Source organism: Pseudorasbora parva, chromosome 7, assembly GCF_024679245.1.
Source record: "Pseudorasbora parva isolate DD20220531a chromosome 7, ASM2467924v1, whole genome shotgun sequence".
NCBI lineage: Eukaryota > Metazoa > Chordata > Actinopteri > Cypriniformes > Gobionidae > Pseudorasbora > Pseudorasbora parva.
The window spans coordinates 35,009,945-35,023,838 of record NC_090178.1 but is presented as its reverse complement, the minus strand read 5'-3'; the positions used below and the strand labels follow the sequence as shown (position 1 = coordinate 35,023,838).

At 36.7% G+C, this 13,894-nt stretch overlaps 1 protein-coding gene across 3 annotated transcripts in view; it reads left to right on the top strand.

Moving 5' to 3' along the window:
- Positions 1 to 13,894, top strand: part of ulk4 (unc-51 like kinase 4) — a 283,773-nt gene that overhangs the window by 66,379 nt on the left and 203,500 nt on the right. For all 3 annotated transcript variants that reach the window (XM_067449187.1, XM_067449185.1, XM_067449186.1), the window contains 2 exons: positions 7,975 to 8,136; positions 12,347 to 12,529. In XM_067449187.1, coding sequence (XP_067305288.1) covers positions 7,975 to 8,136; positions 12,347 to 12,529 — 345 coding nt within the window. The remainder of the gene's footprint in view (positions 1 to 7,974; positions 8,137 to 12,346; positions 12,530 to 13,894) is intronic.

The following is a 13,894-nucleotide window of genomic DNA, read 5'->3' as shown; positions in this document are numbered from 1 at the left end:
AATTTATGCTAAATGCAACCTCCTAGGAAACGTCCTAGTTTATGTAACTTAAATGATCAGTCATACTTTACTGTGTCTAAAATATTTAAGAGATTCTGTATGTTTTTAACTCTTTACCAGCCAGCATTTTAGTAAAATGTTACCAGCCAGCGCCAGCATTTATGATAATTTTCACAAAATTCTATCTGGGCTCCCGCAGGGTTTCTAAATGAAAATTGAAGGCCTTAAAAAGTCGCTGAAGCATTGAGTACTAGGTCTTAAATAATGTTAAACAGGTCTTAATTTTCCTGCGTTTATGTAACACTATCTCTAATGTTCATTGAAATGCTCCCGAGTGCGTGTTTATTTTGGAGTGTTGTAGTTCTTTCTTTCGCTAATCCAACTATTGTTTTCGCTGAATTACAACTACAAATGAGACCAACATGCATCTTATATTGCAGCCAATCAGCTTTCATGTTATTGGCACAAGCCTCTTTCAGATTGTACCCCACATACGCATAAAACAGATTTTATTCTTCAGCTGACAGTTCTTATTCCAGTTGCGCGATCGTAAAAGGCAAATCTTTCTCACCATCTTGCATAATGACCAAATGAAAGTATATACCCGATTGCACTAAAAATAGTTAATAACAGTGATGTAAACCACAAACTCAATGTCAGAATGTGTGTTTTTGCTGCCTGTCAGCGCTCGCACGAGTGTACCGAATGTGTCTATTTCTAGGCTCTTTAGCCTACTCTTGAACGATCACACAATACACACATTATTTATGCATATGTCCATATCCTAACTTGAGTTAAAACATTTTTTTGGGACTTATGTCATTAAGTATTGGATCTGCGAATTAGTAAGTTCTCAAAGTGAAAGCAAACTTATATATCATATTTTATATTAGACTCCTGTCTGTGTGTTAATGTTAAACAAACAACAACACAAACGGGGAAAACATCAGTTACACTTAAAGCACTGTTTGTATCTGTATTTTTATGTTGTACACTGTAAAAAAATATTTAGAAAAAAGTTACCTGGTTGCCTTAAAATGTTGAGTTCATTGAAATTAAAATTTTGAGTTAATACAATGATTTTTTTTTTGAGATTCGACAACCTTTATTAAAATATTATTAAAAGATTGTGTAAGCATATTGGGTAATTGTGTGTGTTTTATTTCTGATGATGCAGTGAAACATGCCAAATAGTGCTATTTTCATGATTTATCAATTTTTTTATGTGGTTCAGATACAATAATATTTTGAGTTTCTATTTATTAAACAAATTTCCTTCATTGTATCAACTCAATTTTTTAATTTCAATAAACTCAGAATTTTAAGGCAACCAGGTTACTTACTTTTTTAAGTTAAACCAACAAAAACCAACATATTTTTTTTACAGAGTATTTATTACTGACCTTTTAGGCTACTTGATGATTACTTAATTACTTGAAGACATTTTACTTATATTGAGCAATTGCTTATTGCTGTGGTTTACTTTTAAGAGTTTTGGCCATATTTTCCACCCTAAGCGATCATGTTATTAAAGCTTTAGCACACCACTGGACCAGCCCTTTTTTGTAATACCAAACAAGATTCATGCGTTTTGTTTGGTTTATTGCCAAATGTGACTATTGCGCATCTAATAATATTGGTAATGTGGCATCCTAATTATGAAAAAAAGGTTTTTTTTATTTATTTTTTTATTTTTTTTATTATTGTGATTTATTGTCTAAAATTGAATTGATAACGGTCTTAAAAAAGGTCTTAAAAAGTCTTAAATTTGACTTGGTGAAACCTGAAGATACCCTCATGGCCCTCAGAATATGTTTTTGTTGTTGTATAAATATATGAACATACAATATATTAAAATAAATAACTGAGTATCTGCTATAAAAAAATAATAAAAAAAATAATAATAATTAAAAAAAAAATCTGGTTGTCTGGTTGTGGACGAGGGGAACGAATTGTGTAGGCTTCACTGACTAGACGCACCCAAAATTACCTGAAACTAAATGTACCAGAGCACATTTCTCATCTGTCTATACGTGCGCACACACACACACGTTTTGACCAGGATAAGAATACACAAAACTGCAAAACCAACACTTAAATGTGGAAAAGTAAAAAAAATAAAAAAATATAACAATTTTGAGCAAAATTTTCCACTTTTTATTTGTTAACATTAGTCAGTTTTGATTTATATGCTGCTTAATGTTTGATATTCGCATTAGCTTACATGTCAACACTTATTTCTGATGTTTCTTCACCTGTGTTTTGATCCAGAGATTCTGTACTCATTCAGAAGATGCGTAAAAGTGTCCCTTACCGTATAACAGTGAAAGCATGGAACAGCAGAATATTCCAATATACAAATCAATGGCAGAGAAAGCCATCTTTATCTTTTAATTTATTTTGATTCTTAAATGTTTCATTTTAAGAGTCAGTCGACAGTTCACCTAGGGGTTGAATGACAGATATCAACATTTATGTGAGTAAAGTCGAGTCGTGGTCGACTAGTCGCTGATGACGTCATTAAAGAACAAAGAATCTCGAAACTCGAACGCGGGTTGCCTTGTGCACAGCTATAGCATATGACACAGCGCTGCCCACAAGGCATTGCTCCTACATAACAGCTTATTTTTATCAGTTTGTTTGTGGGTCATTATATTTCTCACACATTTCTGCTCATTCTAAATCAGATACAGATAAAGTATAAAAGATTATAGGTAAATATGAATGCATTAGTGAGGGAACAATTATGTGTGAATTAGGAATTCATTCTACCTGCTATATTGAGTCTCTTGTACTATGATATAGCTTTTCAACAGAACAGTGTTTATTTTGGCAACAATCATTACAAAGTATAGCATTAAAAATGTAATAAATAGTCTAATTCTCTACTATACACAATTTAATAAAATAATTGGCTATCAACAACTTGCGTTGTTCTGCTTTCACCTTATTCCAGTCTAAACTTTTTTTGGGCCGTAATTTACTACACATTATCAATATAAATACTCAAAGTAAATACTGTGGATTATTAAGACTAATTCTTACTAACCTCTCTTGTTTAATGGGGTAAGCACACTTGCATTCTCATTTCAGAGTAAATGATTACACTCAGATTTATGAGTTCAGTGTTGGACAGATTAGTTCATTAAAATGAATCGGTTCAAATGAGTCATTAGTTCGCGAATCGGGCAAAAGCGGATGCGTTATATGTGAATCCAGACTCTTAAAACAAGCTGCGTGTGTAAAACGTATGTCGAAAAAGGTGCATTTTTTTTTTAGCACAATTCACACCCAGCTGTGATTCAGGGAAAATATTGTGCCACGTGGAACATGGATTCAAGTCTTTTAAACCTTTTTTCTGTCAGTTCAGTTGAGTGCGTGCGAGAGCTAAGACGGTGATCGTTTTGAAGACAGAGAGAGTGCGCTCGCGGCTCTCTGGTCGTTCTCAGTTAACGTGCGTCCTGTCACGTGCATTAGTAATCTACATCAATTTATAAATCACAAGAACTTATCAAATAAGGCTTTGGCAGGATAAAAAAAAAGTTTTGCCAGCTGCCAAAATAATTTAAAAGTAGGAAAAAACCCTGTTCATAATAGGGACGTTTTTGTACGTAGCACTATAGTCCACAGCATGTGAATAAGGCACATGATTGGCTGTCTTTTGCTAAGCATCTAGCCGTAACATTCTAACACTGCATCATTTCACACTATACAAGTTGCACTGCAATGCAGAGTTAACACTACAAATCAGTGCTATCCTTTCTCTAAAGTAGGGTTTCATAACCCTGGGTTAAAATCAATGCTAACCCCACTTTTAGATTGCAAGTGTGAAACATTCCTTTACCCAGGGTTAAAAATGTGGTTTAGAATGATGATAATGCGGGAATAATTTGGGACACTGCGCTTAACCCCTAGTGTTTTTAGTCTGGACCATTGGCTGGCAATGGTGGAGGAAGTACTCAAATTGAGTACTTGAGTGAAAATACAGATATCCTCATGAAATATTACTCCAGTAAAAGTGCTTTGCCGTGTCACTGGAAATATTGCATCAATCTGTCTTGTCAGTCTCCTGTTCCATCCTTCCCTCACTCATAACCAAGACCCCAAGATACTTTAAACTCCTCCACTTGAGGCGGGAACTCTCCACCAACCTGAACCGGGCAAGCCACACTTTTCCGAATGAGAACATGGCCTCGAACTCGGAGGTGCTGATTCTCATCCCAGCCGCTTCACACTCGGACAAAAAACGTCCCAGTGCACGCTGAAGATCCAACACGAAAACATCCACAAGTAGCAGAGACGAAATCACATGGTCTCCAATCCGGATACTCTCTCTCCTTCCCTTGGCTGTGCCCACACACCATCCTTCACTTTTTTTGCTTTACTTTTTCCACATTTTATGTTACAGCCTTATTCCAAAATGGATTAAATTCATTATTTTCTTCCTCAGTTCTACAAAGTATTTACAGGCTGGTCTGATGAAACAAATATTGAACTCTTTGGCCTGAATGGAAAATGTACGGCCAAGAAAACAAAAGTGTGGTTACCTGACAACTGAATGTGAATGTCCTTGAGTGGCCCAGCCAGAGCCCAGATTTAAACCCGATTGAACATGTCTGGAGAGATCTCAAAATGGCTGTCCACTGACGCTCCCCATCCAACCTGATGGAGCTTTGAGAGGTCCTGCAAAGAAGAATAGAAGAAACTGCCCGTAAAATACAACAAAATTATTTCACATTGTCATTATGGGGTATTGTTTGTAGAATTCAGGGGTAAACATAATGAATTTAATGAATTTTGGAATAAGGCTGTAACATAACGAAATATGGAAAAGGTGAAGCACTGTTTTGCTTTCTGGATACACTGTACAAATTTCTCTGAAAGCAATGCTACAGCCAGTTATTCTGCTTTGAAATGTGCATTCCGTGTTGGAATGTCTGTTTTTGCTTTGCCAGTTGGCGGAAAACACCTGTATTGCTGCCATGGAAGCCAGCAAACAAACCGGGTCAGAGATTGCAGATTCTACCCGACCTAAAAAGCCTTGGCATCCATCTAAAAATCTCTATGAACAGAAGCACATTAAAACACGGATAAATCAATTCATCATCTTACAAGTGTGTAAGACTCCCCGCCTTCCATTGTCAATTGTGCTTGTTCCTGTTGCGTCTCCTAAAACTGGCAACCCACGTGAGCGTCGATTGGAGGGTGTGGGGCAAACAATATTTAGAATTTGAACTGCAGTACCCATTTGAACCACTAGCTGTCATTCTTACATACAACACCTTTAAGTACAGTAAAGAACTAAAAATACTTTGTTACTGTCCATCACTGCTGGCTAGTCAGGATATGGAGTCGCACTGGTTACCGCTGCACTGGGTATTCTTATCCTGGTCAAAACGTGTGTGTGTGTGCACGTATAGACAGATGAGAAATGTGCTCTGGTACATTTAGTTTCAGGTAATTTCGGGTCCGTCTAGTCAGTGAAGCCTACACAATTCGTTCCCCTCGTCCACAGCCAGATGATCCCTAAAGCATCTTACTCAGACCTCAGTGGAAATGGACTGGCTGTGTGTTTTCGAAAAAGCACAAACTCGCCTACAATGGAGCGTATTTGTCCTGTGGAATTTAAATTCTTATTGAGAAACCTCAGGCTGGTGGATTTTAGTTTCATTTTCTATGCCTTTTTGACAAGGCTTGTGCTATAAGAAAAAAGAAAGCGCTCCACACCCCACCCCCACCTCTTGCGCCCCGTAGCAGCTGTCAGTCATTTCCCCTGCTCTAGCGAGTGCCAGCTCTAGTTCATTACCTAAAGCCTCCACGAAGCCAGACCACCAGACTCCAGCACAAAAGAGAAATGCTAGGGCCAGGGACTCTGGAGGAGCTGCTATGTTATTTGTGTTGCGTCAGAATATTCTACTTCAGACTTCTTTCTACTTTTTTTGCCTCCAAGATACAGTATGTGTATTAATGCACCTCTTCCACGGACTAAGCTGAACTTTCTTTTAGCTTTGAGACGGGGTCTAGGAACTACATTACAGTGAAGACATCCATATTGCATACCAGCAGTGCACAGTGTAACTGTGCCTCTAAGATATGCCCAACCTCTCCATTTGCTATTTTCCTCACTCTTCTACGTGCCTGCCGTTTGTTGAACGCTGTTAAATGTTTAATTTCCACCAGATACGGTTGCAGAGAGACACGCTCAAGGACAGGGGTCCAAATACATAAACACAGCCAGCTAAATCTCTACATATTGCCCTTCGTTATCTGCGAGAGAGATTCGCTGTGGTGTGAAATTTAAGGAAATGATTTCACTCAAGTTTGGAGGGTGTTGAGGGACTATTAGGTCATGATGTAATTGCGTGAAATTCATAAAGGTCTGTGTGTCCCACTTACAAATGGATTTATGAACGCATGTCTTTGAATGTAATACTTGATGCTACAGCCTGTCCTTTTTTGTTTCTATTTCTTTTTTCTTCTTCTTTTATTTTCAGAGCATTGCTTTTAAAGTCCACATGACACACTGTCAGCAATCTATTTGAATTGTGTTATCTTGCGAGGCTTGATTTTAGCCAATGGGAACTGTTTGGATTGTACAAAAGTGGGGTTTGCATAATATAGTGCAGCTGAATATAGGAGAATAGTTCAAAATTAAGAGGTACTGGTGACATCAGTCAAAAGGTTTGAGTTGTATCAGAGGTGGATCAAGTTATTACATTGATTTAAATAATACGGAGACCTTTTTTGTTTTTTTGGTTTCTTTTTCTTTATTTTATCTGAAGTTATAATTATAACAAATATTATTGGAATACTTCTACTTTCTAGAAAACTCACATTTACGAAGGACTTTTTGTGTGAAAGTTTTTTAACATTATATTATACACCACTTGTTTCAGTGCAGTTGATATTCATTTCAACATTTACTAATTATTAAAGTTTTACACAAAGTGATAAATACTGTAATACGTGTTGCTAATCGTTAGTTAGCAACACCCCCCCCCCCTTCTTCTTTATAAAACGTACAATCAATTTCAATCAAAAAACATTTTTGTAGTGACTGATCACATCTAAAATTCTCAGTTGGCCAAATACAATTTCTGTGAATTGATGCAATTTAATACAGAAATTCAATTTGGCCAACTGAAAATTTTTCAATTGGAGACATTTTTTTTTTTTTTTTTAACAGTGTACAGATGATTTATTTACAAAAATACCATCAATGTGTCTTAATCATAGACTGTAAAAAGAAAAAAAAATATGGACATAGAGTCCGTGACGTCACCCATAGGATTCTGAAGAGTAGTTTTGAAGTGGAAAGTAGGGATGAGCTTGCCCAACTTTTGGGGCAAAAGGGTGGGACGTGAGTGGAACTGAGGTGATGTGATGACTACAGACAGCAGACAAACGACAATCCGCCGGTCACTGAAAGTAACCACGCGCTTAATTATGCAGAACTTTAAGGCTTTATATAATGTAAACAATATACAAATAAAAGTTATACAAATAAAAATGTCACCTCCCTCACAGTCATGAAGGGCAAAATTTGCTGTATAGACCAAAAGCACAATTTGCACCAGGCTGTAAATGTATAAAGTAAACATGGAGCTCAAAGAGATTCTGCTCCCTTTTGGAGCCTGTAAAATTGCAGTTTAAGTCACTTCCATATTGGCTTCAAGAGAAACTGGAGGAGGTCGCGATTGGTATTAAGTGAATTCAAATTAATTATTTTCGTTTTAATTTAATTTAATTTAAATTTAACTTCAATTTAATAGAATGTATTTCAATTTATTTATTAAGTAAATCAATTTATTTATTAAGTGTGATATATAATGTTACATATTTCTGTCATTTGGGGCTTATAAGGTGCTTGGTAACACATTGAATGTTGGCAGACTAGAGAAAACTTATTGCTGTGCATATTGATTTAAGCCATAGCTGGATATGAATGAAATATGGGGGATTTGTTTTTCTCAGGAGGACTTGGTGGTAAACCACATGGCTGCCAAAACCATAGAGAATGTGTGCAGCCGAGAGTCTCAGTACGCCCAGGGATTCATCACTGCAGAGGTGGGACCTGCACTCTGGTATCTGTTTACACACTCCACAGTGGATGCTCTCAGGGTCAGCGCTATATCTGTGAGTATCAAACACACATTGTTCATCACTTTAGTTCTCATCACTTTACCAATATGTTCAAACTGTTCAACAGTTTTGGAATTTTGATTCTTCAAAGTGTTAATAATAAGCCTATATAAGCCAAGGCCATTTTGAAGAAGGGGTCTTTCATTTTTGTTAATTGCTATATAGCTGCCAAACAAAGTCCAAAGTCCAATAAATATATAAAACAGGACATTCTGAGATGATTCTGTACAATTAAATTGCAATAACTTTTAAAGGAGTCATGACATGGATTTTGTATTATTTTAATATGTTCCTTGTGTTTCACTTATTCTTACCCTCTGTCTGAAATTATCCGTTTTAAGTCTTGTCAGTGAACAGCCAGTGTTATGATTGGCTAACATCATTGTACATAGGAAACAGTATCAACGACCACTCGCATGTGTTATTAATGTAGGTGTATTGCATGTGAATATTTATAAATCATAATTTACAAAGCATTATAAAATAATTTACTTAGTTTGTAAAGCAGCTGCTTTCAGAACCAATACAGTTGGCTGTAAAAAAACAAAAGCTTTTTTGTGAACTCTCCATTACATTTTGTGCCTCGTATACAAAACAAAACGCTCTGAACAAACATATATAATCCTCTAACACAATCCGGAACACCATTAAAATGAACAATCCACTTGTTTTTGACACTGGGATCCTTCAGAATTATCCTTCTGTACAATCACAAACAAGCTGTTTAGAGTAAACATGTCAAGGTAAACTTTTCTTTCATCCTGTTGTCTATAGACTCAAGTGCCTAGAGTATGTCAGAAACTAAGGGCCATATTCACTAACAGCTTGTGTCACTCCAAACCGTCTTTTGGCCTTAAACTACTGTCAGAATTTACTTAAGACATGCAGTGAAAAATTAGCACTGTAAAGGCATGGACATGGTTATTTTTGCTGCTGACCTAATTGCATATGGATTTGTAGGAGTTTCCCTTTTTGTCTGTATATATATATTGTTTTTACTATATGAATTATTTTTGCAATGTGAATCACAAAGGTTTGCACTGGTCAATTTACTGTTATTTGTGCCATTATTTACCACCCAAAAAAGCTTGTCTTAAACTACACGCTATCTGATTGATTGCATTGGTCATTATGGAAATTACCTTACTGTGTCTGTGTTCTTTAATTTGTGTCTTGTCAATAGTTCACTTGCAAAACTTTACACTCCCATCTGTGCTTTTTTTAAGTTGCGTTCTCATGCTAATTTGCCCTGTTTAGTATGGCCCTAAACGCATCTATATAATTTATCCATTTTACACAGCATCAGTGATTTACCGTAATTCCTCAAATAAAGACGAGGCCTTTATTTACCTGAACTGCCGATGGGAACCGGCTTTTATTTGAAGCAGGCTGTTATTAGGGGCAGGCCTGTATTTCTAATTCCATCTGTTTGAAATATAGTTGCTTTATGTAAACCGTTTTTAATTTAAAGTGATCTTTCCAGTGGACAAATATCATTGATTTTTTTTAAGAAACATTTGCAGAAATATCACCATACAACAAAACAGTACGCATTTTTTTGTAACTCCGCGCGCAGCTCCGCATCCGAAGATGAACGAGTTCTCAGCGAATCTAGCCGAGCATGACGTCTCATCACACCGGCCCCCAGTTTGCACATACAAATGAGGTGCTTATATTTACTGAATGAGCCTACAAAAGCAGAAATAAGCCATTTTAAATAAAGATCCAGGTTTAAGCAAATACCTAAATAAATCATGACATTAAAGTTTAGTGAAATTAGGAAATATTTAAGAGATCGTTAATTCAGTGCATAATTTGTTCTCACAAGTAATATAAAGCCAAGGCGTATTGAATTTTACACGGTTTTTTTTGTAGTGTGGTCTTTGGTGAAATGTACTAAAATAAATATCATCACCTGCGCTCGTTAGCCCACTTCTTCTCGACACGTTGGTTTATAGAACAATTACTCCGAATCGCCCTCTGTCGTTTCAAAGAATAACACAACAGTTTTTAGGTTAACTATCCACAACTTTCCCGAACTCTGACCTTTTCCATGATCGCTGTGGCAACGTAGAACACGCCGGTAACGAACTTCCGGTTTACGTTAGTCTGTAGTGTTATCAGCTAAACGCTTGGTTGTATTATCAGGATTCAGGAGTAGACTTACAAAAACGCTTCAGGCAAAATGATCACATAGATCTGACTATCTTACAAGAACTTTCTAATGTCTGTAGCATTAAGCGATTCACCAGAGTTATGCAGCGCAGACATTTTGCCACTGTGTGGTAGGCCAGCTTGGCTGTTCCTATGATCCACGCAAGTGTTGCCTTCTGTCCATGCGCCTGTAAATCGATTTTATTTTATTATAAATAAAGGTTTATTTGTTTCTAGTTATTTATTTTGTTAGAAATTTCCACTTTGCGTTAGTCCCGCAAAATAATTTTATTTTCCCACGACTCGCACACAATATCTTGCCGCCCACATCCGCATTCACCCATCAAATATTAGTCCCGCGGGAGTGCAGGTCTCTATTTGGAAGGTAACGTTAGGCTGTTAGAGCGGTCTTGCTACACATTAAATCTGTAAATTATTTAAAACAATAAACATACCCCTTGTGCAAAAAATTATACAGTTGTACTACAGTATTGTAAATAGGTTAAACTAATATATAAACTTAATAATTAAATTTACAGCAATGAAATGTTAATTTTTATTACAAATTAATTGAAGTTCATGCATCTATTTTCATGTTGGTTAGACAAAAGTCTAATGACAATGTCCGACATGATTTCAACAATTACAATTATTAAAATATAAATATTACTTCTACATCACAATTATTGAGTTTATTTGAAGCTCGTTGGGCATTGAATGGAGTGCGTAGGGTGCTAGGCAACATGTCAAACGGGTCCGTTTATGTTGCATGGTTTATGGAAGCAAGGTTTCGGATGTGTGAGACCCAGGCGCTCGGCGGCGCTCAGCGCTCATTAACCCCGGCGAGAGCAGCCTTAACTTGGTCTCGTCCTTCTGACGACTGCCGCTGCCTGGCAGAAGCCCCTCCCATGACGCAAATTTGCGTCTGTTGTGTAGTGAATGAAGCAAATAGATTGCACTATTTATTCGCGTCACTCGTGTATGGTGTGAACGCAGCATAACTGTTATGTGTGCTAAACCGGAACTGAGATACCGTCAACCGGAAGTTTCGAGTGTCATGGCGATGCCCACTAAGACTTGCAGGAAAGTTGTGGATAGAAGAGACCAGGATTAGTGTGTGTCGCACAGGCATGACCTGCATCGGGGCGCGTGGCATCAGGATGGTTTCGCATTAAATTAACAGCATTTAGGAGAATATCCTCTCATTTTCCCCCGGCCTTTATTTGAGACCAGCCTTTATTTGTTTGTGCTGACCATGCCCCCGGCCACTATCAGAGGCCCGGCATTTATTTGACTACAGGCTTTTATTTGAGGAAATACGGTATAATAGGTTATATTTGCTTTTGACCTGACGCACTGCTCACCACCATTAAGTGACTGAATGCCAGTAATCGGGCCCTATGGTACAAATCATTGTGCTTTTTGTAAAATAAAGAAAACAAACTGTGTGTGCTTTCTGCCGTCTGAGTCTCTGTAAACGTATTTGTTTTGTGGAATGCGTCACAAAATTGAAACAAAACTCAGCGAATACGTGTCACACAGACATGAATAATATATCTATATATGCATTTAAGTGTCTAGTCTGTCTACTTTTAAATTATCTCATTCAAAAGATGGAGCAACTTGATCCAGCCTAAAAACCGAGATGATTTCTCATAGCAGTTTGACCCTTTTGGAGCCTGTCTCTAGCGGCCAGTCGATGAACTGCAGTATAAGTTACTTCTGAATTGGCTTCAAGAGAAACTGGGGGAGGTTGCTGCTTGGTCTTGATCTGACACATTGGTTAAACAACTGAAATCAATGGAGTACTGTGCGCGTCGGAAAATGACACGAAAGGGGTTGTCTAATTAATAGTAACTACTTTTATTAACATCAAAAGTGGAAAAAGTTTGTCAAAAATGTACATTTACACAACTTTCAGATCGCTGTACGTTAAAAAAAAATATATACTGAGGGGTCCCGAACAAGCATCACTATGTGACAAGTTGCGAGTAAGAATGTCTCGACTCAACCCACCTCCCATCTGTCTTACCTTTATCTGCCCTTCCAGGCTCTGTGTAAAATAACACGGCAATCTGCGGGGGCCTTCCAGAGTGTGATTGACAAGGTTGGATTACCCAGCATCCTCAGTTGCCTGGTGTCAGGCATCAGCCGTGTCCAGCAACATATGCTCACTATGTTCGCTGCCATGTTAGCATCAGGAGCACATTCCCACAGATTGGTACAAGACCGGGTATGTACATACAAGCACATGCATACATATTCTTTAGGGCTGTCAAAGTATTAACTTCTAGTCAATTTTACATTTTTAACTTAAATTCTGTGTGATTGAATAAATAACAATAATTAAAAAAAAAGGAAAATAATATCCCGCAGTGTAGTTCCCATTTATCATTTTATCATTTGCCTTAATTATGGAGAAATACCTTCTTTTGGATTATTTATTTATGAAGCACTGGCTGTTTAATGAAAAGTTATTTTTGTGATGCAATTTGATATTCCAAACATAACATTGCATTTATTATTTTCTCCTCTTTAAAAAAAAAAAAAAAAGTACTAGCTACTAATTCCATCTTCAACAGACAGTGTTATTTACTCGCTCTTGAACAATACAAGGATATACATATATGCAACTGCTCTTTTTAATTCTTTAAGTGGACTGGCCAAAGTATTTAAAGGAAGATTAGTTTTATTAAATCCGAAGTAACTGCAGAAAATTAAGAGTAACCCCTTACTTTGTTTTCAAGGCAAATGGGATAAAAATTACATTATTTATTTAGTAATGCATTGCACCCAACAATGGTTTTGACCAAACATTCTCCAAAAATGTATAGCAGGTATAAAAAAGTAAGCTGAGTGTGTATAGTCGTAATAAATAAATACTTTATTGGTTTTTGCAATGTTTAGGAAAAGGGTTGTGGGATTTGATGTAGTTGCATAATTCATAGTTATCAGAAATATACAAACTTCTTCTTTTATATATATATATATATATATATATATATATATATATATTTTTTTTTTTTTTTTTATTTAAATATTAATAAAGTGATGGTGTGAAAGAAACATACACCTTAACAATTGATGTTTTCATTTCTCTTATGTTCATGTGTTTTTTATTGCATTCAGAAGACATTCACCCTCTTTCCTCTCACTTTTAATGAGAGTGTTAAAAATAGTTGAGAAGCATTTCAGCAGGGAAAAAGAAAAGGACAAGTGTTCTGTGTTGCCCACAATACAGTTGCACACAGCAATTCTATCATGTGAAGTCCTGGGTGAGATTTCTTTGAGTTAAGTTTGGAGCAGGGGAGAACCCGTGCAATTGCCCTGAGAACATAGTGTTTTGTACTTCCTGTACAAAGAAACCCAAAGGACACTGCTCAGATTTTACACACCTTGTTGCATTCCGAGTGCATTTATGAAAACGCTTAAACTTGCACTGCACTCTGTCTCTCTCTCTTGCCATTTTCCTCTCCCTCACTTTGTGTTTATAGACATCTCTTTTTAAAGGTGCCCTAGAATGAGTTGAAACTATATGTTAAATTGTTCTCTGATATCTACATAGAGGGTATGTGGCTTATTTAAGGGCAAACATTGT